The following is a 27,445-nucleotide window of genomic DNA, read 5'->3' on the forward strand; positions in this document are numbered from 1 at the left end:
TTTTTTTTTTTTTTTTTTTTTTTGGTTGGGAGACTTTTGATGACTGTTTCTATTTTAGCAGTTATTGGTATATTTAATTTTCTTATCTGGTCTTGATTTAATTTTGGTAAGTGGTATTTATCCTGAAAATTGTCCATTTCCTTAAATTTTCCAATTTTGTGAAGCACTGGTTTTTGAAGTATGACATGTTGATTCTCTGAATTTCCTCCGTGTCTGTTGTTATATCCCCCTTTTCTTTTCTGAGTTTGTTAATTTGAATATTCTCTCTCTCTGCCTTTTGGTTAGTTTGGATAAAGCCTTGTCTATTTTGTTAATTTTCTCGAAGAACCAACTCTTTGTCTCATTGATTCGGTGTACTGTTTTCTTTGTTTCTATTTTGTTGGTGAGTATCTCTTAGGACTGCATGCAGAGGTGACATTTTGGGTGAGTGTGATTCTGTCCAGAATGGCTGCTCCTAAGGCATCCCACCAGAAGCGATGATGTCACTAGGCCTTTCTGTCCCCTCCAACACTCTTGTTCCTGATGGTTGTACCTGATAGCTACACAGAGCTTTCGCATCCACACGAGCTCTTGTTTCTAACACTGTGACCTCCTTTCAGCCCTTCTGGCTTCTCTGTCTCAGGTCTCTCTGCCTTTGGAGGGCTCCTCCGGGGGTTCCAAGGATAACCTGGATGCTAGCGGCACATGGATTTCAGCCCTTCCCAGAACCACCTTCCCTTCTGTTGACCGCCCACCCAGCATTGTCCCGGGCCTTCAGTATCGATTCATCTTTTACTTCATGATTTGTGCTCTGGAAAGGAAACCCGCACTTCCTTTCTCCCAAAACGTCCCCACCTAGAGCTATGTCTGCGGCTTACAGTATGCACTGTGTTCTCACCCCCGGGCCTTCACATATGTTGTTCCTCTTTCTGGTTTTGGCTCACTAACCCCAGCCTCTCCTTCGCCAGCTAGCTGTTCCTAGCCCTTCTGGGCTCACTTGAGATTCTCTCTCTCTCTCTCTCTCTCTCTCCTGAATCCTTCCCTGACAAACCAGAGAGCCTCCATTAGTTGAAATCACTCCCGTCCCCTCTTCATCGAATGTACAATGTGAGGTCACCGTTCAGCCCATGGAAAGGCTGTTGGGAAACCCTGTCCCTCGCTTTGGAGGTACCCACAACTAGTATCAGAGTATTTCAAGTTGGAGGTTGGATTCATGCCCCCGTGGCCCCGCGTGTGCTGAGTGTATTCAGATCTAGAATGTGGCTCCGTCCTTCCCGCCTGCCTCAACTCTGAGCTGTGTGCCATGCAGCCCTTCCGCACCATGAGGAATCAAGGAGCACAAACGCTGGCGTCTCTTACAAGGATTCAGGGCGGGGGAGGGTCTCCCTGAAGAGGAGAATGAAGCTGAGCGTTGAGCTCCTCAGCCACCTCAGAGCTCCCCGTCTTTCCACCTTCCCATATCCCTGTGCCCTGCCTCCTGGCCTGTGGTATCCCACGGTGACCCCCATCCTACCGCCATCTTGGCTTCTGCCTGCCAGGTGCTCATTGGGGCGGCTCCCCCTCCCTGGGAAGCCAAATAAGGCTTCTCCCCACACTGAGCTTGCTCTCCTATTATGACCTGGACCTGGCTCTCAAAACATGCAAATTATTTCCTTGTACTCTGGGTTAACAATGACCATCTTCACTGGAGGCCCGAGTTGGCCCTTTTCTGGGTCACCTGCCAGGTTAGTTACCGCTTCCCGGTGCCCCTTCCTATTTCTCCCATCTGTGCACCCCCACCCTTGCCAGGACCCTCCTGCAGCTGAGCCCCTCCCTTAACCCCGCCCCCGCGGCTGCTGCACCAGATGCCTGCTTGGAGTCCTGCCTGCCCCCCAGGCCAGTCTGTAGCCCACCCTGGTGGACAAAGAAGCAAACAGACCGCAAATTGCATGTCTCGGACTTTGGGGTCGACTGGTCAGCGATTTGGTTTTCCTGCTGGAGAGACTGATCTATTTAACAAAAATAGAACGTACCGTAAAGCAAAAATTAAATGCTGCTCATGGCGGGGCTGCTTGCAGCTGCGAAGAGCCAGGAAGGCAGACTTGGCGTCTGGAAGGAGGCGTCCAGCCTTATGGATCTGAAGCCGAACAGGCTAGCGATGCCACCCACCACTCCAACCAGGTCCCCCATGCCAACTATGCCCTCAAAGAGTGATGACGTCATCTCTCCACCTTCCCAAGCTAGAAAGCAATCACAGTCATTTGGAAAGCAAGGGTCTTCGTTTCAGATCAGTGTCTGGGTCCTGCACAGGGCAACTGAATTAATGTCAAGATCATGCATTTGAAGTGGCAGCCTGGAGCAAAGGCCCCGTCCCCTCCTGGCTTGTCGTGTGACCTGAGACAAACTCCTGCCCTCTCAGACCCCCTGTCTCCTCACCTGAAAGATGGAAAGACGGAGCCCACTCCATCCCACTGAGGCTGGCGAGGGGTACTTGTTAATCAGAGAAGCCAGGGGGAGAGCTCAGGTGTCTTACACAGCCATCTCAATAGCATGGAGGCTATTCTCTGCAAGGCTGTGGGGCAGGTGGTTTCACCATGCATGCTCGTAGAGGGAACCTGAGGACAAACGAGCAGGGACTTGCACCCTACGGGCCAGATCCAGCCTGAGTGTATGGCTTCTGACTCCTTGCTCCTGGCACTTTTTGTCGCGGGCAGATGAGAGGAAATGTGTTTATGTTCACACAGCCCCTCAGCTCTTGTACAGGAAAACGCTAAGCCGTTCGTGGGAATTCATATATTTCAAGAGGGAGAATTAATTTGCTGGTGATGAAGTTGCTATTTTTTGCCCCGAAAACATGTCTTCTTATAATAACATTTCAAAGAAAAAAAACTTTTAAGTAAACTTTTCATATTAGTAAAAATAATACTTAATGGTTAAAGTATTATTAGAAAGCATTGCCAAGAAAAAAAAAGGAGACAAATGTCTGATGTTTGCTGCTCCCAAAACCCTGCCTCTGCTTTTGTACCAACTGAGAGCGTCAGAGCCGGTCTCCTCTCCTGGACCATCCGCCAGCCTTCTCTGGGCCTCACTCCCTTCTGCTATGCTAAACCCTGCCTTAGGCCACCAACTGCTTTGTGGGAAATTGCTGCTTGGTCTTTTACCCCATCTAAGCACAGCAGAGAGTGGCAGTGGGCAGGCCACGCCTCCGGCCCCCGGCCTTCCTCTGATTTTCAGCATGTGTGTACATCACACATCTGAAGGCTTGGACCTAGCAAAAGAGCCTTCAGGGTAAGGAAAATATTTTATTTTATTTTTTATTTCTTTTTTTTAATTTATTTATTTATTAAAGATTTCTGTCTCTTCCCTGCCGCCGCCTCCCATTTCCCTCCCCCCTCCCCCAATCAACTACATCTCCCTTGTCAGCCCAAAGAGCAATCAGGGTTCCCTGCCCTGTGGGAAGTCCAAGGACCACCCACCTCCATCCAGGTCTAGTAAGGTGAGCATCCAAACTGCCTAGGCTCCCACAAAGCCAGTACATGCAGTAGGATCAAAAACCCATTGCCATTGTTCTTGAGTTCTCAGTAGTCCTCATTGTCCACTATGTTCAGAGAGACCGGTTTTAACCCAGGCTTTTTCAGACCCAGGCCAGCTGGCCTTGGTGAGATACAGATAGAACATCCCCATTGTCTCAGTGTGTGGGTGCACCTCTCGTGGTCCTGAGTTCCTTGCTCGTGCTCTCTCTCCTTCTGCTCCTGATTTGGACCTTGAGATTTCTGAAGGAAAATATTTTAAACGGAGGCAAAATATGACCTCTTCAATAGCCCAATGGGACATGTGGAGGGGGGGTTCACCTTGACAGAACACAGGATAGACAGACCCAGTTGTTTGATCTTTCCCTCTCTTTTAAGTCCTGCTGTCTCTGCAGGGACAAAGGATACCTTTTCCTTCAAGCCTGAATGGTATCGTGCTCCACGCACCATGGATGCAGTATCATAGCCCCAAATATCATAGCAGTTTAATGTTAATCCTTTGAGACTGGTGCTGCCCCAGCTGAAGAACCTGCCAATGGCTGCCCTCTCCTCCAAAAAGCTGGGCTCCTCAACTTTCAGCTGTTTAGACATCCACTCATCTGGGAGGCTGGAAACATGGCTAAGCAGTTAAGAGCAATCACTGATCATGCAAAGGACCTGGGTTCGGTTTCCAGCACCAGCACTGACATTGGGTAGCACATAACCACCAGTCCCAAGGAATGCAGTGCCCTCTTCTGGCCTCCACTGGCACCTGCACACATGTGGCGCATATAGACAAGCAGGTACACACACATAGACTTAAATATTTTTAACATTAAATTAAAAAACTAATTCCCCATCTCTGTACAGATTTTATACTGTGTGTAAAATACACACATGCATATGCACACAGATATGCACATGGACATTAAAACACATGAACACACATTTACATGCATATACATGCACATACAGATGCACAACTGTGCACATACATGTGCACTCAAACACATATACAAGGGAGCTTACATGAGCACACACACATGCTGAGCTTCCATGTTTTTAACACACACATACTCAGTCACACATGCTCTCTCTTTCACTCACTCATGCACACACACACACACACACACACACACACACGTGCGCGCGCGCGCGCACACGCGCGCGCAGCAAAAATGAAACCTTTAGATGCACATGCATGCCTCCTCTCCCACAGCAAGCAGGACTGCCCAAAGGCAAACATGCACTCCAAAATAACATTCAGGAAGAAACCTTTCCCGACATTCACTGGGAACCACAGACCTTGGCATTGCCCTGTGCCCAAGGGGCTAGGCCCTCAGGCTGTGCTCAGGGGTCTCCTCTCTGAGTAGTTACCAGCTTCAGCCAAGTGCTGCCTGACAACCTTATGGACTCTCAGACCCAATGCCAGCCCTGGCCAGGCCAACCCACCCTCTGCTGTGACCATGCTGAGACCAAACAAAAGGAAGGAAGAAAAGAGGCCCCAGTCTAGGGCTTGACCCATTCGACTATACGTCAGTGGTGTGTGTGTTCTCCATCCAGTAGCGGGCCACTGGAGATGGACTCTGGAGCCTGCAGCATGTGCCTCCCCATCTCAGCCCCGCCCTTACCATTGGACCTGTGCTTACAGTGACTGAACTAATGCAGATTGCCTACTAATGGTCTCTCTAGGCCCAGCACAGGGGAGCGTCCTTTCCCAGTCTCTTTAATCCTCCCACACTGTCCTGAGAGGTAGGAATTCTTTCAGATAGAAGGCCCGAGGCTCTGAGACAGCATGACAGTCCGTCCATCCACGTCATCCATCCCCTTCCCCACCCCTCACCTATACCCCCACCCCTACCCCCTCGCGCTGATGGAGATGGCTAGCTGCTATTGTCTGCTCAGTCCTGAAGCTCGAGTTCCCCACACCCACCGCATCCTCCACACCCTACCTTATCCCCCATACCCCGGTGTGTAGCCCACACACCATAGTGTCAGTTGAGATTGATAGTCATGAAAGAGACTGCTTTTTAAAATTCTCCCTTTAGCCACAGCATTTTTAAATTAATTTTGAGGTTAGCATACAAAGTGAAGGGTTTCGCTATGGCATCTTCGTGTGTATGTGTCATTGTGCTGTGTTCTCATTGGCTGTCCTCTCCACTGTCCACTTCCCCTAGGGCTCGTGGTCTTCACACCCCGCTTTTTGGGGCAGCATCTCTTTGAGGGAAAAGAAAGCCTTTATCTCTTCACCTGAAAGCTTTCCTCCATGATTTTATTTCCACATCTAGTCCATAGTGGTTCTTATTAAAACAGGGTAGGCCCCATGTCAGTCTGTGCCTTCCTTGGAAGGGCTGGAATGAGAAGAGTTGTCCCTGAAGTGGCTTGTTGCAGGCATTGCCAGGCCCCTAGAGATGGAGGTACAGGAAAGAAGGTGGGGCTGCCCCTGCCTCTGCAAGGCCTGGGGCCCTGGCTTCTTCACAGGGTGCTAATCGTGATGGCGTCTAACTTCCAATGGCTTTCTAAAAATGATCAAGGAGCAGATTTGGAATACAATAACGAGGTGATATCCAGGCCTGCCAGACCCTAGCCTTGCCAGATCTGCTACACAGGAGGCTGTGTCTCTCTGGGCACTGAGCAGGTAGCCCGGTGGGTACCACTTGGCCCCCCTACATCCTCAATCACTTGTAACTTTTACTGCTGTGACCAAAACCAGGGTGGGGATAGAATGAAATTTTTCCCTGATGTAAACTTTTCCCCATGAATGCTTCCCATTAGCAAGATGTAAATGGAACAGGCTGGCAGGGGATTCTGGGAAATGTGACTTGGAGGCATGAAGCCCCTGCCACACAGAGGAGAATACACGAAAGATTGACTGAACTATGAGTACTGCCCAGGTCACAGCTACCGAACTCCACGCCTTGGGAGTTAATTTCTCACATGGATTGGTCCCCATTGCGACAACAGCCCCAACTGGCTCCGCTCAAGGAGAAATGTGTCGTTATATACAAAAGTCTTTGGGAGCCAGGCAGTGGTGGTGCACGCCTTTAATCCCAGCACTCAGGAGGTAGAGGCAGGAGGATCTCTGTGAGTTTGAGGCCAGCCTGGTCTACAAGAGCTAGTTCCAGGACAGGCTCCAAAGCTATAGAGAAACCCCATCTCAGACTTTCAGGATAGGGAGCACAGGAGCACAATTCTTGGGTGGAGAAAAGGACTCACACTGGAATTTAGAAAGCAGTACCACCTACTGGTACCAGTGAGGAACAGAGACATGGGTACACACTGTCCCCTCAGCAGCGACAGGAGTCCTCTGATCATCTAGGAGCCTTAGTGAGGGTCAAACTGGGATTGGTGGCTTCAGTGCAGAAAAGTATTTTAAAGGAGGCTGGAGAGATAGCTCAGAGGTTAAGAGTTCTGGCTGTTCTTCCAGAGGTCCTGAGTTCAATTCCCAGCAACCACATGGTGGCTCACAACCATCTATAATGAGATCTGGTGCCCTCTTCTGGCATGCAAACAGAATGCTGTATACATAATAAATAAAATCTTTATAAAAAGAAGAAGAAGAAGAAGAAGAAGAAGAAGAAGAAGAAGAAGAAGAAGAAGAAGAAGAAGAAGAAGAAGAAGAAGAAGAAGAAGAAGAAGAAGAAGAAGAAGAAGAAGAAGAAGAAGAATTATTTTAGGTTGAGACACTTTAAACATAGACTTAAATAGGAGGGGTAGAAGAAAGAGAATTCAGAAGGAAATACAAGGCACACCTGAGGGCCCGTGAGGAGAGAGTTACGATGAGTTATGCACTCCCACGTGTGGGCCCAGGCTCCTCTAAGGACAGAAGTAACTGTCTTAGCAATAATTCTGTATACCATTTTGGTGACTCTTGAGGTGCATCTCAAAAGGTTGCTAAGAAACAGTATTTTATTTTCTTCCCTTCTCTTTTGATAAGTGAGATAAGTGAGCTCTGGAGACATCAGAGGTGGAATTATAACCTGACAGGGCAAAACCAGGAGCCAAGAAGGGGGTTAGTACGCATCCTGGCCTTGTAAATGAGTCTTCTAGTGAACGTCCTAGGAAATCACAGGTCTGCATCTGGGAAAGCGGAAAGGCCTTAAGCAGTTGCTGACTGAGCTGCAACTCTTGCCTCACTGCAGGAGAGGTCAGCTGGGTTCCAGGATGAAGGCTCCTCTCTACTTACATCTCCAGTCCCCCTTCCCCTACCCACCCTGGCTCCCCCACTCCCTTCACTGCAGTGAGCCACCACAGTAAGTCACAGAAGGCTGGTGGTCATTGGGATGTCACCCAGAATCCCTTACTCCCCACTTCCTGCCCAGGCCCTTCACAACTGGATATCTTGGGTTGGGTTACTCAAAGCAGCCCTGAAGGCAAGGGCTGCTGCCTACAGGAAATGAGTCGGGAAGTTGTCTTCGGAGCCAAAGTCAAAAGGGACTGAGAGAAGCAAGACCAGCTCTGCAATTAGATCGGCCTCTTCCTTGGTCACAGCCCCACCACTGATGGACATTTCCTATTCATTTCCCGAGGCAAAGCTTCCCTGGAGTGAGATTCCCTGCCCAGGGAGGTACTTACACAAGACACAGTGAGGCACCCCTGGAGACCCAACTGCCATTGAATAAACTGAGGCAGGAGGACCTCTTGAGACCTGGAATTTGAGGCCTGCCTGGGCAACAGAGTGAGAGCCAATTTAAAACAAAGAATGCTTGTCATAGTTTAGGTCAAATATTGTGTTCTGAGCTGGCCATCTTGTAACATGGGTACATAGGGTAGCTTCTAAAGAGGCCTTCTTGAAAATCTTCTCACGGACGGGAGGCCTTCCTTGGCTGGACCAACGGCCCTGTGAGTAGTTGGCAATGATTCAAGAGAATAGTAAAGGAGAGGTCACTGGGCACACTGGGTCACATGACACAGTTTCCACAGAGGGGTTTCTCCGAGCTCTGGGCCTCCTCTCTGGTACAGACAGACCATCAGCAGTCAACCGCTATCCGTGTATCATCCACACCGTCTGCCACAATCAAAAACCATCTCTATTAAGGATAAACCACCCTCTTGTGGGGAGGCAGAGCACACGGTGGGGGCTCATGAGGTTTGTGGGTCTGTCATCTGGGGATGACCCTTCTGGGAGGATGAGGCTACCTGGTTAACTCCTTGCCAAGTGATGTCACTGGGAGTTGAAAATCTCTTCCAAAGTGTTGACAGCTTCCTAGCGTCTCAGATCTTTTTCTTTCAACTCTCTGCTATTAAAAGCATTTAAATGAAAATGACCACTGCCGCCCACTGAGGGCCTGTGTCCTATCAGGAGCCGCCCACTGAGTGCCTGTGTCCTATCAGGATACGCCCTCTGAGTGCCTATGACCTATCAGGAGCTAGAAGGGACTGTAATTTAGGGATATTGTCAGGAATGTCGCCTCGGAAGAGATGGAGCCTGGCTTGTGAGACTCTGGTCTTGCTCTCCTACCTCTGTGTTTCCTGAGACATTAAAAAGGAGGGGTGAGTTCCTGCTAATAAAATCAGCTATTGCTGGTAAACTAAAACATGGAAAGTCTTACTTCAAAGTGGAGTACTTAGTTTTGTTTAAAAAGAAAACAAGAGACTGAAAAGATGGGTCCGGAAGTGAAGAGTACCTGCCGAGGACCTGAGTTCAGTTCCCAGGCTTCGGGAGGCTCACAGCCGCTTAGAACTCCAGCTCCAGGGGATCTGATGCCCTCTTCTGACCCCTGTGAGCACCAGCGCTAATGTAGACGGGCCGATGGACCACAAACACACACTCACACACACACACACACACACACACACTCGCGCATGATTTGAAAGAAACAATAAATCTTTTCAAAAGGAAAAACAGAAGACAATACTAAAAAAAAAATCAGAGGGAGAATCTTTTTTCCACCCCTGCCCCTGTTCCACCGGTTTCATCTGGACAAGGACACCCTCCCACGCACTTTTTTAACGGCACCAGAATCTGTAGAACATCCGCACTGTAGACCTAAACGCCTTTGGAATTCTTCAGATCCTGGCAAGAGATCAGTAAAGAATTTAGGGCTTTGCCCTTGGGGGATTTTTTTTTTCCATTTTCTCCTTGTGGAGAGCTGTTTGCATGTTTCCCACCCAGGTAAAGTGGTCCATTTGCATAAACATGATCCTTTTGGAAGGTGTTCTGAGATTTCCAATCATCCCTAGAAATAAAATCACAGCTCCTGTCTCACCTTCCGTTGAAGTGTTTTCACACTTTAGGGAATTGCTTACTGCCACCTGAATGTGGAATTGGGGTGGGTGTTCAGTTTCAAAATGGTGCCGCTCACAGCTGTCTTCAGGACGTCAAAAAGGTGTCAAAGTGGCATGGGAAGGTGTTTCTGAGGACACATTGCGGGATCCTCTTTGCTCTCCAAGCCATGGGGCCCCACCCCGTGGATTTCCCCGATGGAAGATGCTCCCAGGACCTTCTCCTGAGAATGGAGTGGATGCGCAGTACCGTTGCCCAGGCAGGGCAGGTGCATCGCAGGGAGAGGGAAGCAGGGTACCATGGAAACAGCTTCCTTCCTGAATTTCACCGTAACAGCAAGAGGAGGAGGCATGTGTTTTAGGAGCTGAAGCAACACTAGTGAAATAGCATGGGTCTTAATGAAATACGGTCGGGGATGTAGCTCAGTGGTAGAACACTTGCCTTGTAGCCACGAGGTCCTGCGTTTGATCCTCGGCAACTTCTAAACAAATAAAACGAAACTGGGATTGGATTCCAGCCTCATTTACAATGACCTTGCAATCAACACATTAGCCTTTCTCCATTTCTTTTCTTTACACACTTCCCCACACACGCATGCACATACATGTCCATGCATGTGTGTGTGTGTGTGTGTGTGTGTGTGTGCGCGTGCGCGCGTTCATATGTGTGTGCATGAGGAAATGGGGCAGTCTTAGGTATTGGTCCTCACCTTTCACCTTGTTTGAGGCAGGATCTCTTTGTTCTTCAAGAGGTCAGATGCCCCAGTTGCTGGCAGGGCCTCTCCCGGCTTCACCTTCTGTTTCGACATAACAGCACAGGGGTTACAGATGTACCCTGCCACTCCCAGTTTTTTACGCAGATTCTAAAGAATCAAACTCAGGTCCTCACAGTACTTTATCCACTGAGCCATTTCCCCCATCTTAGTCTCAGTTTCTTGATCTGTAAATTGGGCATCACCCACACCACCTAAGCTAGTTGTCAAGCTGCAGTGACAGGCTGCGTGTCAGTTTCTCCTCGTCGGTTTCCTTCCGTGGTTACAGAATTCTAGCAGGGACCACAAGTGGGCAAAAAGAACTGATGTGGCTTCTTTAATCCCTAGTGTTCTCAGCCAAGCATATGGGAACCATCAAGGCAGATGCTGGAGATGACAGCAATCTTTAGCCCCCAAGTCCCTAATGAGAGGCGCTCAGCTGCCTGTGACAGTAGTCAGGTCTTGCTGGATGGAGATGCTTAATTTCGAGCTGCATCATAGCCCAGTTATAATTGGGGCTGACATCACCGCAGGATGAGTTTTCCAAAACATTCTCCATCCTTAGTATTAAACCACACACACTGATCTATAGGTAGATAGATAGATAGATAGATAGATAGATAGATAGATAGATAGATAGATAGATAGATAGAATTTTTTAAAAGAAGACCCGCTCCACCCTCCAGCACTCTGATAGTCCTCCAACCAGATAGCCTGAGGGAAGCCCTATATCTTTCTGAGTGCGCACAGGACCCACCATCAGAAGCCCCACCTCTACCTTCAACCCACTAGAAGACCTTGTCCCATGACAACACAGCCGTGTGGGCATTCCGTAATCACTGTGCTAATGGCAATGCCATCTCGGCTTTTGTTCATCGATGACAGTTCCATTATTGATTTTGTGATCCTCGCATATTAAGCAGATAAAGTCACAACTAACGCGTAGGCGATGAGTTTGACTTTGGTGTCTGCCTCCAATGGGAGCCGATTTCTCCCCAGTATTAATAGCCACATCACGCCGTTCAAGATCTCGGTGAGCTAATGTGACATTTCTCTTTTGTTCCCGTTTGTTTGTTTTGTTTTGTTTTTAGGGTCAAGTTGTGTTCCGGAACGGAGAGAGAATGGGAACCATTAAATTTACTCAATTTCAAGGTAGGCTTTCTGATGCTTATTCTTTCCAGCTGACGGCATTTATATTCAGGGATGTTGTGTTTCTGCAATAAAAGGCATCAGAAGAGATGGAAATCTGATATGAGATTCCAGATAAAACAAGAGTCGATAGGAAGCGCTTCCCCATGAGAGCATGAGTTACAGCTGTGTGAAAAATTGTTTCTCAAATGCCTAGCTCCCCAAGCCTACCCTACCCCCCTGTAATTCCTAGACTCTCAGAAAGGGGAGCGTGGGTAAGTCGATAGCACTATGCCGAGAAGGCTGCATCACTTCAGGATTTGATCACAGGAGTGTTCAACAGACCCCATGACAGACAGGCCAATGTAAAGATCCCCGCATCTCCAGCCCCCAGCCAAAGCCACTGCCTGCCCTTTGCCAGTCTTACATTGTCTTGGCTCACCCCGACCTGCCCACTTTTTGCTAGCCGTTGTAGGGCCGCTCGTAGACATTAGCTCATTTCAATATATAAATCCTTCCATGTGCATTTCTTCTGGAGGACATAGCCACTGTGCCTACAGGAAGGTTCCACGGTTCTTAATGTCTTTCCACGCCCCATCTATCAGTCCTCCAACCATTCCGAGCTGACAGTTTAATGGAGAACCCTCACAAGGTCCAACAATCACACAAGTCCAGTGTGTCTCCTTAGCCTCTGCTTTATTACACCCTCCACTCCCTCTGCCTGCCCCCCCCCGCCCCCATGCACACACTTTTTGTTTACCACTTGGTGTTCCGCAGGAACCAATCCATTTGGTGGATTTGGCTGCTGCTACCGGAGTCAAGGTGGGGCTCAGAAACCACCCCAGCCATGTTCCCTGTGTGGCGAGAACACAGTTCAGAGAGGCTGGTAGCTCGTCAGAGTCCTGGGGCACACAGGAGAGCGGGGCTGGACACTCCTTGAGACAGTTGCCTCTGTCATTCTGATTGTGGTAGCCCCACTGGAGAGACCATTTGTAAGAGCGCTTCTTCTTGGCGTCTTGACGAGAAGGGAAGCAGATCCCACAGTCATTCCAAGGAAAGCCAGAATTAAAGTAAGCTCTTCAGATTCTTTCCGGCGAATCCCACCAGGCTTCCGATCAGTGTGGAGAGGTGTTTCTCAGGCTGCCTCCTCCTAATGCGACTGCGTAGTTTGCTCATTCATCTTCCCAGGGCAGGTAATTGAAACGCATGTCAGCTCTCTAGCGTGCACAAAAGGTGTCATCTTAGGCAAATGTAATTATTTTCCCATTTGTTAAGTCTTCTTCATTGGCTGAACAAAGTAAGCAGCCTAGCAAATATGCTTGTTTTTTGAATGATGGCAGCTAAACCCTTTTGTCACGTTTCTCGTTCTCAAATTATATCCCTCGCGCAAGGTGCTTTGTAGAATGTGGGTCCCCTGATCGCAGTGGTGCATGCTGATTTTTATCACCTTCTTATTTCTCGTATGTTAAGCTTGTCATCAACTTCAGCAGCTGTGGGTTGAGCATACCTGAACTCATAGGGCAGACAGCACAGCAAACGGTAAGGACCAGGTTTGTGGTCCTGCCCAGAACAAGTCAAACAGCATCCCCCTAGGACCAGTGGCTCCTCCTCCTGCGGAACCAGGAGTAGGTCCTGTTGTCTGGGAAATCAGTGCTTCCATTTCTGGGATCAACCCAGAGCCACGATAGCGACTAGGTACAAATACCCAGAAGCCTTCACTTTGGATAGAATACCTCCAAAGAATGTTGACTTTCCTCCCCAAAGGTAATAGCAGCTCCAGCCTCAGCTGTCCAGGTAGAAACCTACAACTGCCCAATTCATGTCCCTCTCCTCTCCCTTGCCTGCCCCACTGGCCATGCCCCCAACACCATATCCTAGACCCTCCTCCTTCATAGCTCATGTGTATGTGCCCTTCCCTGCTGGGCAAAAAAACTCTGCACCCTGGGTGGCAGGTGAGGCCATCCTGCAGAGCCACGCCCACCCTGGCTGTGGCCATTTCCTGCTCATCCTCCACCCACTCTGCCTTCTCCTGAGCTCTGTGTGGATGGAAATGAATATTGGGAAAGTAACTTTTTCCTCTCCTTTAAGAGAAAAAAGATTCCCAGTAACTGCCTCTTCCAAGCAGCGCTGGGAATGTGTAGCCGGGAGGAAGCCAAGCAGGGCGTGATTAGGCCTTGTTTGGTGTTCCCATAGAAGGCCCGGCATCTGCTCCCAGCAGCCTGCCTTCATTAGGCCCGTTTGTGAGACTGGCGGATGGTGGCTTCCTTGAGATATAAAGGACGGCCTCTGGGGCTGGTGTCTGCACACCTCATCAAGAGGGATGGGCTCTTCCAGGCTCTTAATGCTATAATTGTCATTCATAACGTACCCCAAGCAGTGGAAGCCCCTCCTTCCCAAGCACACCCTTAATTACCGCCTGGTCTTCTGGGTGCACAGATGCGGACACAGCGTCTCCCGTCTCCAGCGTCTGCCTGGTGCTTTGCTGTGCCCTCCAGGGTAGCACCAAGCTGGATAAGACACAGTTCCTGCCCCCAGTCCAGGGACTTCATAATCTCTCTGGCCAAATGTCAGCACCCATAAAGACGGGAAGATGCGTCCCAGAACCTACTAGAGAACTCTCGGGACAGTTTGGCGCTGGTTGGAGACTCCTGAAGCTGGTTTTTAATGTCCTTTCCTGTCTCGTGACACACACTGCCACACCCTTCACCACCCACAGTCTGAAAGGCTCCGTGGATTCAAACACTGGCTTCCGTAAGACTGAAGGTGGAGTCCCTGAACTTCAGCACACTCTAGCAGGGTCATGGGTCAGCAGGGACAGGACACTAGTGAAGGTGGACCTACTGGGACCAGAGTGTTGTTCCAGCCTAGAGACTTCCTAACCTTCACTGTCCACGAGGAACCCCCTCAAGGAAGGGGGCCCAAAAGATAGAATGCATTGTGCTTCATAGAATTGCAGATTCTGTGTGTTACAAGGAGCCCTGACTCTCCATGTCTCTGCTTGAATACCTCCAGGGATGGGGAGCTCATCCCCCTCATGTGAAAACATCACTGTTTTCCAGGCGGTGTAGCCTAATGGCTCTGAAATTTCACTTCAGAGTTTATCTAAAAATAGTGAAATAAGAGACAGTCGTGTCCCTTGCTGTGAAAGTTACTGAGTATTCAGTGACCTGCTGCAGTCGTATGTCTGGCTAGGTGACTGGCGTGGGGGACCATCATCACAGCTGCCGGTAGCTTCTCTCCTGGCCATTCTCAACAATGACCACAAGTGTGGCTTTGCCTCATGCGCCTCACTGGCACATGAAAGACCCTCTGTCTTGTTCATACACCTGTTCCCCTCATTTATACCGTACCCCGCTTCCCCAGTGGGTAACCCACACCTTTTGCCTTTGTGTGTCCTCCCCCAACATGAATTGCCATTTTCTGTGTGAATATCTTGAGTTTGCCTCAATGCCACGGGCTTACATGGCTTTTTGGCTTTCCCTGTTCTTGTGATTGATATTGTTTTATACCCACCACGCTGTTTTTAAATATACCTCTGATTCCTTGGTGGGAGCGCTTCACTGTCTCTATGGATACATCCATCCTGCGCCCCACCCACCCCCCAGTTACAAGCACCAGCTTATCTCAGACTTTGTATCCTCATGAATAGTAAGGCCTTATACATGTCCCCTTATGGATTCAACTGGGACTTCTGCGGACCTTTGGGTCGGAGACAGTGTGCGCCTTAAATGTGCATACGTCTGTCAGACTTCTGTGACTATTGCTTCATGCCACTAGCACAGGGATGCCTGTGCCCCTCCTTCCTGCCTGTGGGGTGTCCCCCCTATTCCATCCCCCCTCTTCTCTTCCTCCTTCTCCCTCTTTTTTCCTCCCCTCTCCCTAACTAAGTTATTCAGTGGCTTTCAGGGTCAGCTCCCTAACATGTTAAGCCTCTGAGCCATTTGCTAACTGATAGTTCTGACCCTCTGACCCTCATTAGCTTTAGACTTCAAAAGTGTCACCCGGTCTGCAACTTCTCTGTAAATTTCAAGTCCTTATGGAGCAGAACTTTTAAGTTTGGGTGTGCACACCCCCACTACCCCCATGATAAGGTCCTCTGCTTTACATTTTTTTGAATTTTTGATAGTTAGGTCTTCTTACAACTCTTTTTTGCGTTGTTTTGTTTCTGACACCGTCTCCACAGTTCAGGCTTTCGGGACCTGATTTTGCAGCCTGGCCTGTAGCCCACATCAAACTTGTAATCCTTCTGGCTCTAGCTCCTAAATTCTAAATTACAGGGACTCACCACTCTAGCAGGCCAATAATTTAACTTCGACACATATGTTTGCCTCCTTCAAACTAGAATCAAGTAAGAACGGGCATTTGGGGGATGAGATAAAGACCATGTCACTTGGAGCACAGGGGGAAGGATAGAGACCATGTCACAGGGAGCATGGGGGGACGGGATAGAGACCATGTCACAGGGAGCATAAGGGGACGGGATAGAGACCATGTCACAAGGAGCATAAGGGGACGGGATAGAGACCATGTCACAAGGAGCATAAGGGGACGGGATAGAGACCATGTCACAAGGAGCATAAGGGGACGGGATAGAGATCATGTCACAGGGAGCACAGGGGGACAGAATAGAGACCATGTCAAATGGAGCTTTTTCTCCTGTCTGGAGGATGCAACCTAGGGAGGAGGCAATGTCACTTCCTGTTTCAGCCTTGGTCCAACTGACTCCTGGACACTCTTTGGCCCACAGCCAGAAATTATTTTCAAACTGGACATTTTTCAGCATCCAAATTGTTGCCAATGGGCTCTGTTTTCTCTAGGTTCCCAAATGCAAGATTTAGAAAGAAAGATAAGAGTGATAACGCACCTTTTAAAGAGAGTGTGAGAAAAGCTAGGATTGTTCTGGTTCATAATATTTTTAGCCTCTAAGAGCCAGAAAATTGAAGCCGGGCAGTGGTGGCACACGCCTTTAATCCCAGCACTTGGGAGGCAGAGGCAGGTGGATCTCTGTGAGTTCGAGGCCAGCCTGGTCTTCAAGAGCTAGTTCCAGGACAGGCTCCAAAACTACAGAGAGACCCAGTCTCAAAAAACAAAAAAGAACCAGAGACTGTCCATACTGAAAGTCCAGAGTGCGGCCCAGTGGCTCTTCACTCCATCTGTGTGGTAAGGTCAGATTTGGAAGCTTTTAGAAAACACAACCCCTACACAGGATCCACTTCTTAACGTCTGGGGTTTCTATGATGAACAGGCTGGTACCCAGAAATCTAAAAGTTTCAGAACCCCAGACCTCTAAGTCCCCACTAAGGCTCAGAGCCATCAGAGCCACTCAACGCTGCTGGAGAAAGACCTGATAGCAAACACAGCCAAGCATGGGGACAGGGACCAGCCAGTGACAGCCATTGTAATGGCCCCTACCCCTGCTGGGATAGTCCTCCTTCCAGGCTGTACACAGACAGCCTTGTCTGTGAGCTCTCTAAGACCCAACATGGATCCGTACAATTGTCACATGCTTTTAGGGCAGAGGCCCAGGCTGAAGACCTGGAAGTGCTGGGCCTTCAATATGGCTCAGTGGGTAAAATCACTTGCCGTTGCAGACTGACAGCCTGAATTTGCCACCCAAAACCCACTGTGAAAGGAAAGAACCAACCCACAACAATTGACCCTGACCCTTACACACCTACACACTAATCATAATAAATAAAATACTTTTGCTGCAAGTGTTAGCTTCATGTCAGGCTGACACATAGCCAGTGGATGGAAAAACAGAAAGGGGCAAGCGTCTTGTACACACTGTGATCCCAACGGCCAGGCAGGCTATAGCAGTAGGACCACAAATTCAAGGCCAGCCTCAGCAACTTAGAAGTTCAAAGCTAGCCCATTCAACTTAGTGAGACCGTGTTAAAAACAGAATAAACTTGGTTGGGGATAAGGAAAGCATGAAGGAGAGACAGCGATTGCAATAAGAGAACGCATGGAGTGTCTGAGTTCAGCAAGGCTCACTCGCTCTCTTCATGGGTTAAATAACTACCATTTCCTGGTAGTTGAACCAGCTTGGTAAATGTTCTGAGACAGGCTGTCATTATGTAGCCCAGGCTGGCCCTGACCACCTTGCTATTCTCCTGTCGCAGCCTCCCTAGTGCTGAGGTGGCAGGTACATACATGCAATCTGTATGTTTTACATCTTTGTGTCTCCAGCCCCCAGCTTGGAGCCTGGCCCACTGCAGGTACCTGACAAACTCAGGGACTTAGTGTAAACACTTATGTGACATCAAAGATGTCCCACACCGCCCTAGTAAAGGACGTGGGAGTAACTTTGACTTTGAACTGCTTATGGAAAATTATTGATGGTTTGAGCCCCTGAGCTGGGCTCAGCATGCAAATAAGTACTCAATAAATGGAGGCAGGATGTTGGGCAGCCCGGCTCAGCATGAGCAGGAGAGGTACCTTGAAGCAGAAGCAAGGCAACCATATCAGGTGCTCCTTGGGCTCTGGCCCATGTGACTTCAAGCCCTTCCTTTGCCTGTCTGAGGCCCATCTTTTCTCTCTGGACAGGGGAGTTAGGTCATGGTTCCAATCACGCAATGCAGAAACTTGCTAGGTCCTGGATCCTCCCAGTATTACCTCCTAGGAGAAACTATGGTGATTATGATCTTCGTGGGAAGTTGAATATTATTTCATTTCCATGGGGCAGTGCATTCGGCAGCTTGTATGAATCTGTAGCGGACTGTGTGACTGTGGGCGCCATGGGGTCCCTGCAGTGCCACTTCCCCAGTCCTGAGGGTTTGTTCCAAAGGGTCTGCATATTTCATGCGCTGCCTCCCCCTGCTGAATAAATAAATTAGGGCCTCCTCCTCCTGGTGATGGGAGCTGACTGGGGAGCCTGTGGGACTCAGAACTTCCAAAGGTGACAATGGGGAACCCGGAGCCCCCTACAGAGTGTGTTAATATGACATTTAAGACCTAGGTGACCCAAGCAAGCAGCAGCCACCTACATGGTGTGGATCCCCTCCCCCGTGACTTTTACCATTCTCTTTCCCTGAAGCCTAGGAAACAGGCAGAAGTGTGGCCTAGGAAATCCTCCAGTCTGCCTTCTGAATGCTTACAAGGGATGAGCAGGGCTTCTGTACTTCTGCAAACTCAGTCCAGGCTCTATCTCCCTGGGGTCCCCTTGGGTGCCCTTTATAAGCTCTGGACATTTGGCTGGCTGGAGTCTGCAGCTTCGGGGACCCACCTGCACCTTGGTGACTTTAGAGCAGTCGATGAGCTCCTCTAGGGGTGAGCCATGGAGCCAGCCACTCCGTAGCCAGGCACAGAGCTGTCACTCAGGAATCCCATCATGGCACCATAGTCAGGAAGAGCAGGAGCCATGAGAAAAGCCCAGGGTTGGAATTGAGCTCCGTTCCTAGTGCTGCTGGGGCCTTAGACAAAGCCATGGCCAACTCTCAAGACTTAGTTTTGTTGCCAGCAAAGGAGCACTAAGAGCCCATTCACCACACACTGAAGGTACCACACAGAGAATAGACATAAAGGAGCCTACGTCTAGCCACTGTTGGTCATTATCTGTTACTGTAACAAATACCTGAGGCTGAGTATTTTCTAAGAAAAGAAACTTGCTTGGCAGACAGTTCAGCAGGTCCCATCAGCTCATTCTCACAGAAGAAACCACACCCCATTTAGAATGGCGTCCATGTCACTAGAAAGGGACACCTCCAGTGACCCAAATGCCTTTCACCAGGCCCCTTTTTAAAGGTCCCGCCACCTCAACACTGTCACACAGGAACCACCATTTGTCACCCGGTGGCCTATGTTACTTGGGAAAAGAAAACCTTTTTTCCTGATACCATCTTTATCCTTGAAGATGGCCAATACAGTGAACTAAAGCCAAGAAATAATAAGGAGAATGAAGGCATCCAGGATTGACCAGTGAGACAGGAGAATACACTGAACAGGCATGCAGGGAAACAAGAGTATTGGGGTACCGCTCGATGTCTCGACAGAGCAGCCTGGCTATTGAACCATCCCGGTTCTGCGTCAGGATGCACTCGCAGACTGGTCCTGTCCAGAATGGAGGAAGAGGTGGTCCCCACTACCTACAGCTGGTGGAATGCCTACAGGGCTTTGGGGTCCTCACTTACCAGGGTCTTCAGGAGATTGTGGATTAGAAATGGACTTTCTTCCCATCTTGAGGGATGCAGCACAGGGGGCGGGGGGACACCTGCTGAGGAACCAGCCCAGGACAGTGATAAGCTCTGTGATCCTAACTGGAGTTGGTGTGAGAAGAAGGGGAAACTGCAGACAGCCGGGGTCCATGAAAGCCCCCAGACATGAGCCTGGGACCCCAGCTGACTGGCCTCTGTCTCTCGTTCTCCACAGATAAAAAGGAGGTGAAGGTAGGCGAGTACAACGCAGTGGCTGACACGCTGGAGATCATCAACGACACCATCAGGTTCCAGGGTAAGGCTTGTGGACTTCCCGGAGGGCGCGCCAAGCGCTCAGCATCTTCGGCTTTGTGAGGCCGAGAGCCTCCTCGACACAACTACTCACTCACTGAGCACAGATCCCAACCCACTCTGTGGGGTCCAGATCCTGGGGCGAACCTGTGGAGTTTGGGAGCTAATCGCTCCCTTCTCTTTGCTTCTGGTCGTTTGTCTTCTGTTTGTGGCTTTTCTATGACCACCATTGCTTTATATTGGAAGAGACCATGAGCCCCTTTCTGAGTTCTATTTCTCTCTAAATTATCTGTCAGCCAGGATCTGCCATGTTGGAAACTTGGTAGTTAATGAAAAAAACTAAAATATCAAGTAGATGTCTGAGTAAATGGATACACAGATGTATGGATGAGTAGGTGGGTAAATAGATGAGTGGATGGATATGGATGAATGTGTGGGTTGGTGGATAAGTGGGTGAGTGGGTAGATGGATGGATGGATGGATGGATAAAAGAATAGGCTGGTGAATGGTGACTGATTCTATATAAGTAGATAGGACAGATAAAAGCCTGGAAATGAGTTGGGTGGGTATATAGATAAGAGAGTAGATAGATAGATATGGATAAATGGATGGATGGATGGATGGATGCATGAATACATAAATAACTGGATGCATAGATGGATACATGGATGAACTAGTAGGCCTGCATGGATGTATGGACAGCTGCATGTATGCATATATGCATACAGATATGGATGAGTAGTTAGTGACTGAATAACTGGACAAAAACATAGATGCGTGGAGGGATACATGGATAGGTAGACTGGATGAACGGCCTAGTCTCTGAATAGCAGAAGAGGAAACTGGAAGTCTGTGGCACCCAGACAGTTGTTGCTTAATTCATATTAGGTCATCAGGAATTTTTTTGTGCCCAGAGTTAATCATTAAACCCAAGACCACCAGACAGAGCTCTCTTATGGTGCCTTAGGTGGGACTTGGTCGTGTCCATCTATGGATCTATAGAGCTCAGCTCCTAGAACATTGCAGAGATTCAGTTAGTGTCCTCCACTGTCGGCCATCCTCCCCACGCCACCTGAGGGAGCCAACACCCAGTACAGTGTGGCATGTTATAGTTCACACCCCCACTGAAAATCGATGGGTTTGTCTTTTTGTACATTTAAGAAAACAGCTCAGGCCAGATGTTGGTGGAGACTGTCTTTAATCCCAGCTCTGGGGAGGCAGAGGCAGGTGGATCTCTGTGAGTTCGAGGCCAGCCTAGTCTATGGAGCAGGCTCCAAGACAACCAGGGATACACAGAAAAACCTTGTCTGGAAAAGCCAAAAAAAAAAAGGAAATAGAAAAGAGCTCAGAAATGGTGTCACCCCAAATTCACACCACCTGTGAAGGACACAGCCTGTCCTAACCTCTAGAGTCCTGATATCATGAGAGATCTGTCTGCTCCTAGACTGAGGAGAGGGGGGCTTTTGGAATAAGGATTCTGGGTACTGAACTCCTGATAGGGTGCTGGCCCAGCACGCAGGAGGCCCAGGCTCTGCCCCCAGCACTGGGGAAGACAATAGAGAGAAAGTATCAAATACAAAATAAAGAAGAGACACAGGCTGGTAGCAAAGCGTGTTTTCACTGTGGTCCCAAGGTTCAGAGAGGCATCTTGCTCTGTGCTGTATCCCTAAAACATCCATGAGGGGGCCCTCTCCACAGTTCTCCATCTTCTCTGCCTGGCCGAACGGCTTCAGTTCCTCCAGTGTTGGGACACCTTGGTACCTTCCTTCTCATCTGGTGACCACCAGCCTCTCTTCTCACCCTCCAGCAGTTGCTTCCCACTCCCCACTCTAGGAAGCATCTCCTGACTCCATCCTGGAGAGCTGCTCTCTGCTGCCTGCTGGGTACTCAGATTATCCTATGCCTGAGAGCCTGGGGGATGTTCACCCCAGGCTGCATCCACAGGATCTGTTTGCACCAGCTTTAGAGCCAAGCAGATCTGGGTCTCAGTCCTGCCAGCCAGCCACTTACTAGCTCTAGAAGTCACAAAGACTGTTCAGCCCACCACCCATAAGGGTGATGGATGAGTCGATTGAAAAGGCTCTAATATTTATATCTTATTTATAGTGTGCAGATAAGCTGAGCGTCCATACATTAAAGCCTCCATCTGTTCATCTCTCGTCTCAGCATCATCCTGAAGCCAGCATTCAGAAATTGGTGTTGCCTCATATTGCTCTGCTCTTTCCCCAAGGCTGGACCCCACCCCCGAGGGCAGAGACTGTATCTTGTTCATTATGTATTCTTAATGTCCGGCATCAGGCCTGACTGATGGGAGGTGATTCTCAATGGTGCGTGGATGAATGAGGAATGAAAGAAAACAAAATTCAGGGCTGCATCCAGCACAGCTGTTCAGCATCTCCATCACGCTCCCGTGATTGTAGCTGAGATGTGCTTAGTGGAGGTGCCATTCGGTAGAGAAGGGAGCTGGAGAGAGGAAGCTATGTGTGAAGAGTTGGTGCAGGAGGAGATGGTAAAGTTGTGGCTGAACGGTAGACCCAAACCCACTAGTAATCATACCATCATTGATCCAGGACTCAGGGCCTTGAGAGGGGCTTATTTCCCGCCAAGAACCCTAAGGACTGTCCTTGAGTTTGGGAGCAGGAAGATCCCTGAACCAGCCCCAGCACAGCACATTCTGGAATGGGGGTATAAGGAAGAAGTTCCTGGGTATGAAGCTCTGGCTTCTAGAAGTGGAAAATGCTGTCTATCTGTCTGCCTTGGGCCTCTCCTCTCATGGATCTTTCTATCTATCTGTCTGTGTATCTGTCTATTTCTCTCTCCCTCCCTCCTTCCCTCCTTGAGGCTTTTCCTTAACACTCTGGACCATCCATAGATCCTTTAGAACCCACAGTTTTTCTAGGTCTCTTAGACAGAGATCTCCACTGTCCCCACTGACTGTCTCTACACACATTTGAACTTGCATGCTCAGGTTTCCAGCCCAGGTGAGGTGGCTTGTTCTCTACTCCACTGCTGCCTGCCTGTCCCCCAGCTTGTCCCCTGGAAACGGAGGCCTAACTGAGGCTCTGCCACCGGGTCACCATCATTTTTGATAGGGCTCCAGTCTTGGCCACTCCTCTGCATCTAGCAGGTTTCACATCTGTCCACTGGAGAAGAAGGTCTTGACGGTTTATAATTTCACAGCAGACACCTGTCTTGAGATAGCACACGAGAGAAGAGGATTTCCAGGAAGCCAGGGTTGGGGGAGCTCCTGCCTCTCTCTATCCCAGACCAGCCCGTACAAGGTCACCTAAGAGAGCAAACAGGTAGCCATGCAGGGCGATGCACTTGTTCTGAGCCTCTCAGTGCCCACCCCCTGAGTTCCTCGTGCCCTTGAAGAATGAGGCAGGCAGCCTGGCAGGCACAGAGAGAAAGGAACCCCCATAGCTTCAGCCTGGCCCCGGCTCTGTGTGAGAGGGGGTTAGCTTCCACCTCCCACAGTTCGCCGGGTCTTAGGAAACAGAAAACCAAAGAGCTTTTGTGATAATGACCTTGAGGCTGAGAATCTGCAGCTGGAGCACATATCTGTCACCCTAGAATTGGCAGGCCAGGTGTCTGCCCTAGTGAGCAAGATCATTTATCATGTTCAGGTAGGAGCGGAGTCCTTGAGACCCGTGCCAAGTTCTTTGCCACCGAGTCCCCACCCCCTCCCCCACCCCCGCCCAGTGGCACCCAGCAACGGGACCTCTCTGCCTTCCCAGACATGGTTACCTTCGGGGATAAATGGTGATGGTTTTTCAACAGCGTAATTAGGCCAAATCAAATTCTAGTCTCCTAATGGCTGTTAAATGCATCGCAGACCCCTTATTGATTCTATTTAGAGAAAGAAATAAGTCCTGGCTCAGGCTCCTGCTGGGCAGGCTGGGGACTCACTAGAGCCTCTCACCCAGTGGGTCCACAGGCCTGGTGTGGGGTACAGGTGTTGTGTTTGGCCAGATACGAAGGACACAGAGGCCGAACGTCCTTGGAGAATGACTACACCGGATCTGATAGCTTCTCCTTGACCTTGCAGGGTCTGAGCCACCCAAGGACAAGACCATCATCCTGGAACAGCTGCGAAAGATCTCCCTTCCGCTGTACAGCATCCTGTCGGCCCTCACCATCCTCGGCATGATCATGGCCAGTGCCTTCCTCTTCTTCAACATCAAGAACCGGAACCAGAAGTAAGCAGCCCTGCCCCGTGCTGGGAGAAGGCTTTCTGGATGGACCAGGTCCTTGCTCCACCATCAGCATGGCAGATTCTCTGGGAGCACTGAAATTTTTGGATGGGGTTCCTGAAGTGGGCTACCTAGTCACTGAGATGATTTAGGACACACACACACACACACACACACACACACACGCACGCACGCACACGCACACATGTGCACACAGAGGGAGAGATAGGGAGGGGGCAGCTGGACTGTTGGAGGGCTAAGTTAAATAAAGTAGAAATGGGAATTCCAAGTCCATGGACCTTCTCAGCGCTCTGGACATGATCATCACCTTGGCAGGCCAGCAATGACACAGAAGACCCCAGAGTCCACAGCTTCTCATCCCTACTCTCAACACCTTTAGGTAGAGCTGGTGAAAAGGACCTCCAGGTTCAGTCACAGAGGCTGCCATTGGTACAGCACATGGCAGCCCAGGAAGCCCCTCCCTCACGTCATGCATTTGACCCTTCCCCTGACTCCCAGTGTCACCAGGGGTCTGCTGTGCAGGAGGCACAGCCTGTCCCATCTGTGTCAGGTACTTTGCATAACTGAGCACCCTCCGCTCTCCCCAGGAAGTCCTCACTCTGAGGTACTATGCTCAGCTGTAAGTAGCCAGGCAACCACGCCTTGGTCTTGACCTTTGCCAGTTTCCATAGCAAATCACTAAACCCAGCTCCTGCCTTGTGAGAGAGGCCGAACCAAAGCTAGAAGCATGTGTGCATTGGGGGAGACCCTACATGTGTCCACGGGACATGGGGCCTTTGCCATTGTCCCCCAAAGCCACATTGTATTACCCACAGACTTGTAGGGAGCAGGGCAATTCCAGGGAATGGGTTTTGCTCTGATGTTGCTTCTTTTTCTGCTTGCCAAAGAGGAACTTGGAGGCTCTGGTTGTTTGTTGGTTTGTTTGTTTGTTTGTTTGTTTGTTTAAGTAATTGCTTAGGTCAAACCCATTTCCTGAAAAGTAAAAGCAATTCACCTAGGGTCTTTTTCCTAAGCACCAGCAATTTACACAGCTACTGGAACCAGTCCTGAGTGAGGGCTGCACCTGGTAGCGTTTGGCTCAAGACCTAGGCACATAGTCTTTTCTCTGTGTCCTACAGCCTTCCCACACGTCTAAGGAGATCTTAGAGCTGCACACTGCCTCACCAGATTAATTCTCAAATTTTCCCCTTGTGGCCAAATCATTCAATTGCCCGAATGATTTATACAGCTGGCTCAGCCATTGAAAAAATTTGCAAAAATTGTGGGAACTAAATCTCCCTCCCTTCTCTCTTCCCAATCACACTTTCGCAAACCGCCTCCTCCAGGAAGCACTCCGAGCCTAAGACTGATTCATTTATAGACCTGCAGAACACAAAGAAAATGTCTGGGGAACAATTGGCCATAGCTGCAGTCTACAAAACTATTCCAAGCCAGATGTGCTCAGAGGGTCAAGGGCCTCTGGGTTGGGTAGAAAGCCTAGCCCTCTTGGGGCTTAACTCAGCGCTGGTTTGCTGGGCCCTGGTAATGCCTTTCACCTGTAGTCAGTGAAGATGAGGACAGACGATGGCAGGAGGCCCAGCTGCCAACTCCTGGGGTAAGGGTTGTGACTGAGGTGTTGCTACCCTGTCCCCCTTTGCATATCGAACAATGGGAGCTTTCTGGGTGCTCCAAGGGAGGCTCAAGACCTGATGAGCAGTACCTGAGGAAGCCTGGATACTCACTGCAGGGCTCTGCAACATCCCCCTCAGGCAGGAGAGTGTGGTATGAGCACCACCCTCTCACTATGATCATTAGATCTAACACTATTCCCAATCCTGGCCCCAAATCCTATAAAGTTCAGATAGACGGAGCTGTTGTAGCCAGTGTAGGAAGACTTGAGGAAGAAGCTGGGAAAATGCGCAGCTCTGGATGTCCTCTCCAGAAGCAGCGAGGTGTCAGCCTGGAAGCAGAATAGCTTAGGGCCCCATTTCCCTCATCTGAAGACTTAGCAGCAGCGCTCGCCCAGGGCACTTGGAAGATGCTGTGTGACCCAGTGTCTCTTACCCACCAGGCTGATCAAGATGTCGAGTCCCTACATGAACAACCTCATCATCCTGGGCGGAATGCTATCCTATGCGTCCATCTTCCTCTTCGGCCTCGATGGATCCTTAGTCTCAGAAAAGACCTTCGAAACACTCTGCACGGTAAGCCCTTTGGTATGTGCCAGTCCGACGTGACATAAAGAGCTCTCGGTGACCTCAGACGAAGCTGTGTGGGAACACAGGGACGGGTCAACGGGTCTGCAGCCAGGCCAGAAAGGCGATATCTAACTGCAGTGAGCATATACAGTGGCTGTCCCACTGAGATGACCATGTGACAGGCCAATGCCAGGTAGCGGCCAACACAGAAAGGGGCAGAAGAGCCTCTCACCAGGTTTAAAAGCATCAGCACCCAGAGCCACAGGAGCAGGGAGAGGACACATCCTCAGCCTGCTGGCTTTGGTGTGGTGACCTGGAGTCCGAGAAAAGCTGCTGTCTTATTCCCTCTGTTGGTGATGTTTCGAAACAATCTCTTCATTACTGCTCAACCCAGGGATCTGTTTGGAAGTATTTTTCCCCAAAATTATCCTTCCTAAAAGTGTGTGTGTGTGTGTGTGTGTAAGGTGAAGGAAGATATGTGAATGTGTGTGTACACTGATGCATATGTGTGTACATGTGTGTATGTGAGAGGTAAGGAGTGTATACATGAGTGTGTGCAAATGTGTGTGTAGATGGGTATGTACGTGTGAATGGATAGGTATAAATATGTACATATGTGTGTGTGCAGGTGAAATTGTACGTATGAGTGGGGGTCGGCAGGTGAGGTGTTTGTTAGTGTGTACAGAGGCCAGAGAGCAGACTTGGTTGTTGTTCCCCAGAGCCATCCCTTTAGACTTTCAGACAGAGTGTCTCACTAGAACTTGAGGCTTGCCAACTAAACTAGACTGGTTAACCAGCAAGTCTCAGGGACCCTTCTGTCATCCCCTCCCCAGTGTTGGGATCCCAGACATGTGCCACCATGCTGGGGGTTTTTTCATGTGAGGTCTTACAAAACAAAACAAGCAAACACAAAAGAACTGGGTGAGGCCTTGGGTTCTTTGCAGCCATCCAGGGTAGTCACTGGTCCTGCTGTGTCCCTCAAATAACTGGAGGCAGCAGGAGGGGGTCAGCGCATCAGTATAAACGGATGATGGA

General features: G+C 49.6%; 1 protein-coding gene across 1 annotated transcript in view; it reads left to right on the forward strand.

Moving 5' to 3' along the window:
• Positions 1-27,445, forward strand: part of Gabbr2 (gamma-aminobutyric acid type B receptor subunit 2) — a 341,698-nt gene that overhangs the window by 247,219 nt on the left and 67,034 nt on the right. The window contains exons 8-11 of the mRNA XM_050155902.1: positions 11,536-11,596; positions 19,943-20,023; positions 24,068-24,218; positions 26,284-26,416. Coding sequence (XP_050011859.1) covers positions 11,536-11,596; positions 19,943-20,023; positions 24,068-24,218; positions 26,284-26,416 — 426 coding nt within the window. The remainder of the gene's footprint in view (positions 1-11,535; positions 11,597-19,942; positions 20,024-24,067; positions 24,219-26,283; positions 26,417-27,445) is intronic.

Source organism: Alexandromys fortis, unplaced genomic scaffold (assembly GCF_014885135.2).
Source record: "Alexandromys fortis isolate MF-2015 unplaced genomic scaffold, M_Fortis_MF-2015_v1.1 scaffold_92, whole genome shotgun sequence".
Lineage (NCBI taxonomy): Eukaryota > Metazoa > Chordata > Mammalia > Rodentia > Cricetidae > Alexandromys > Alexandromys fortis.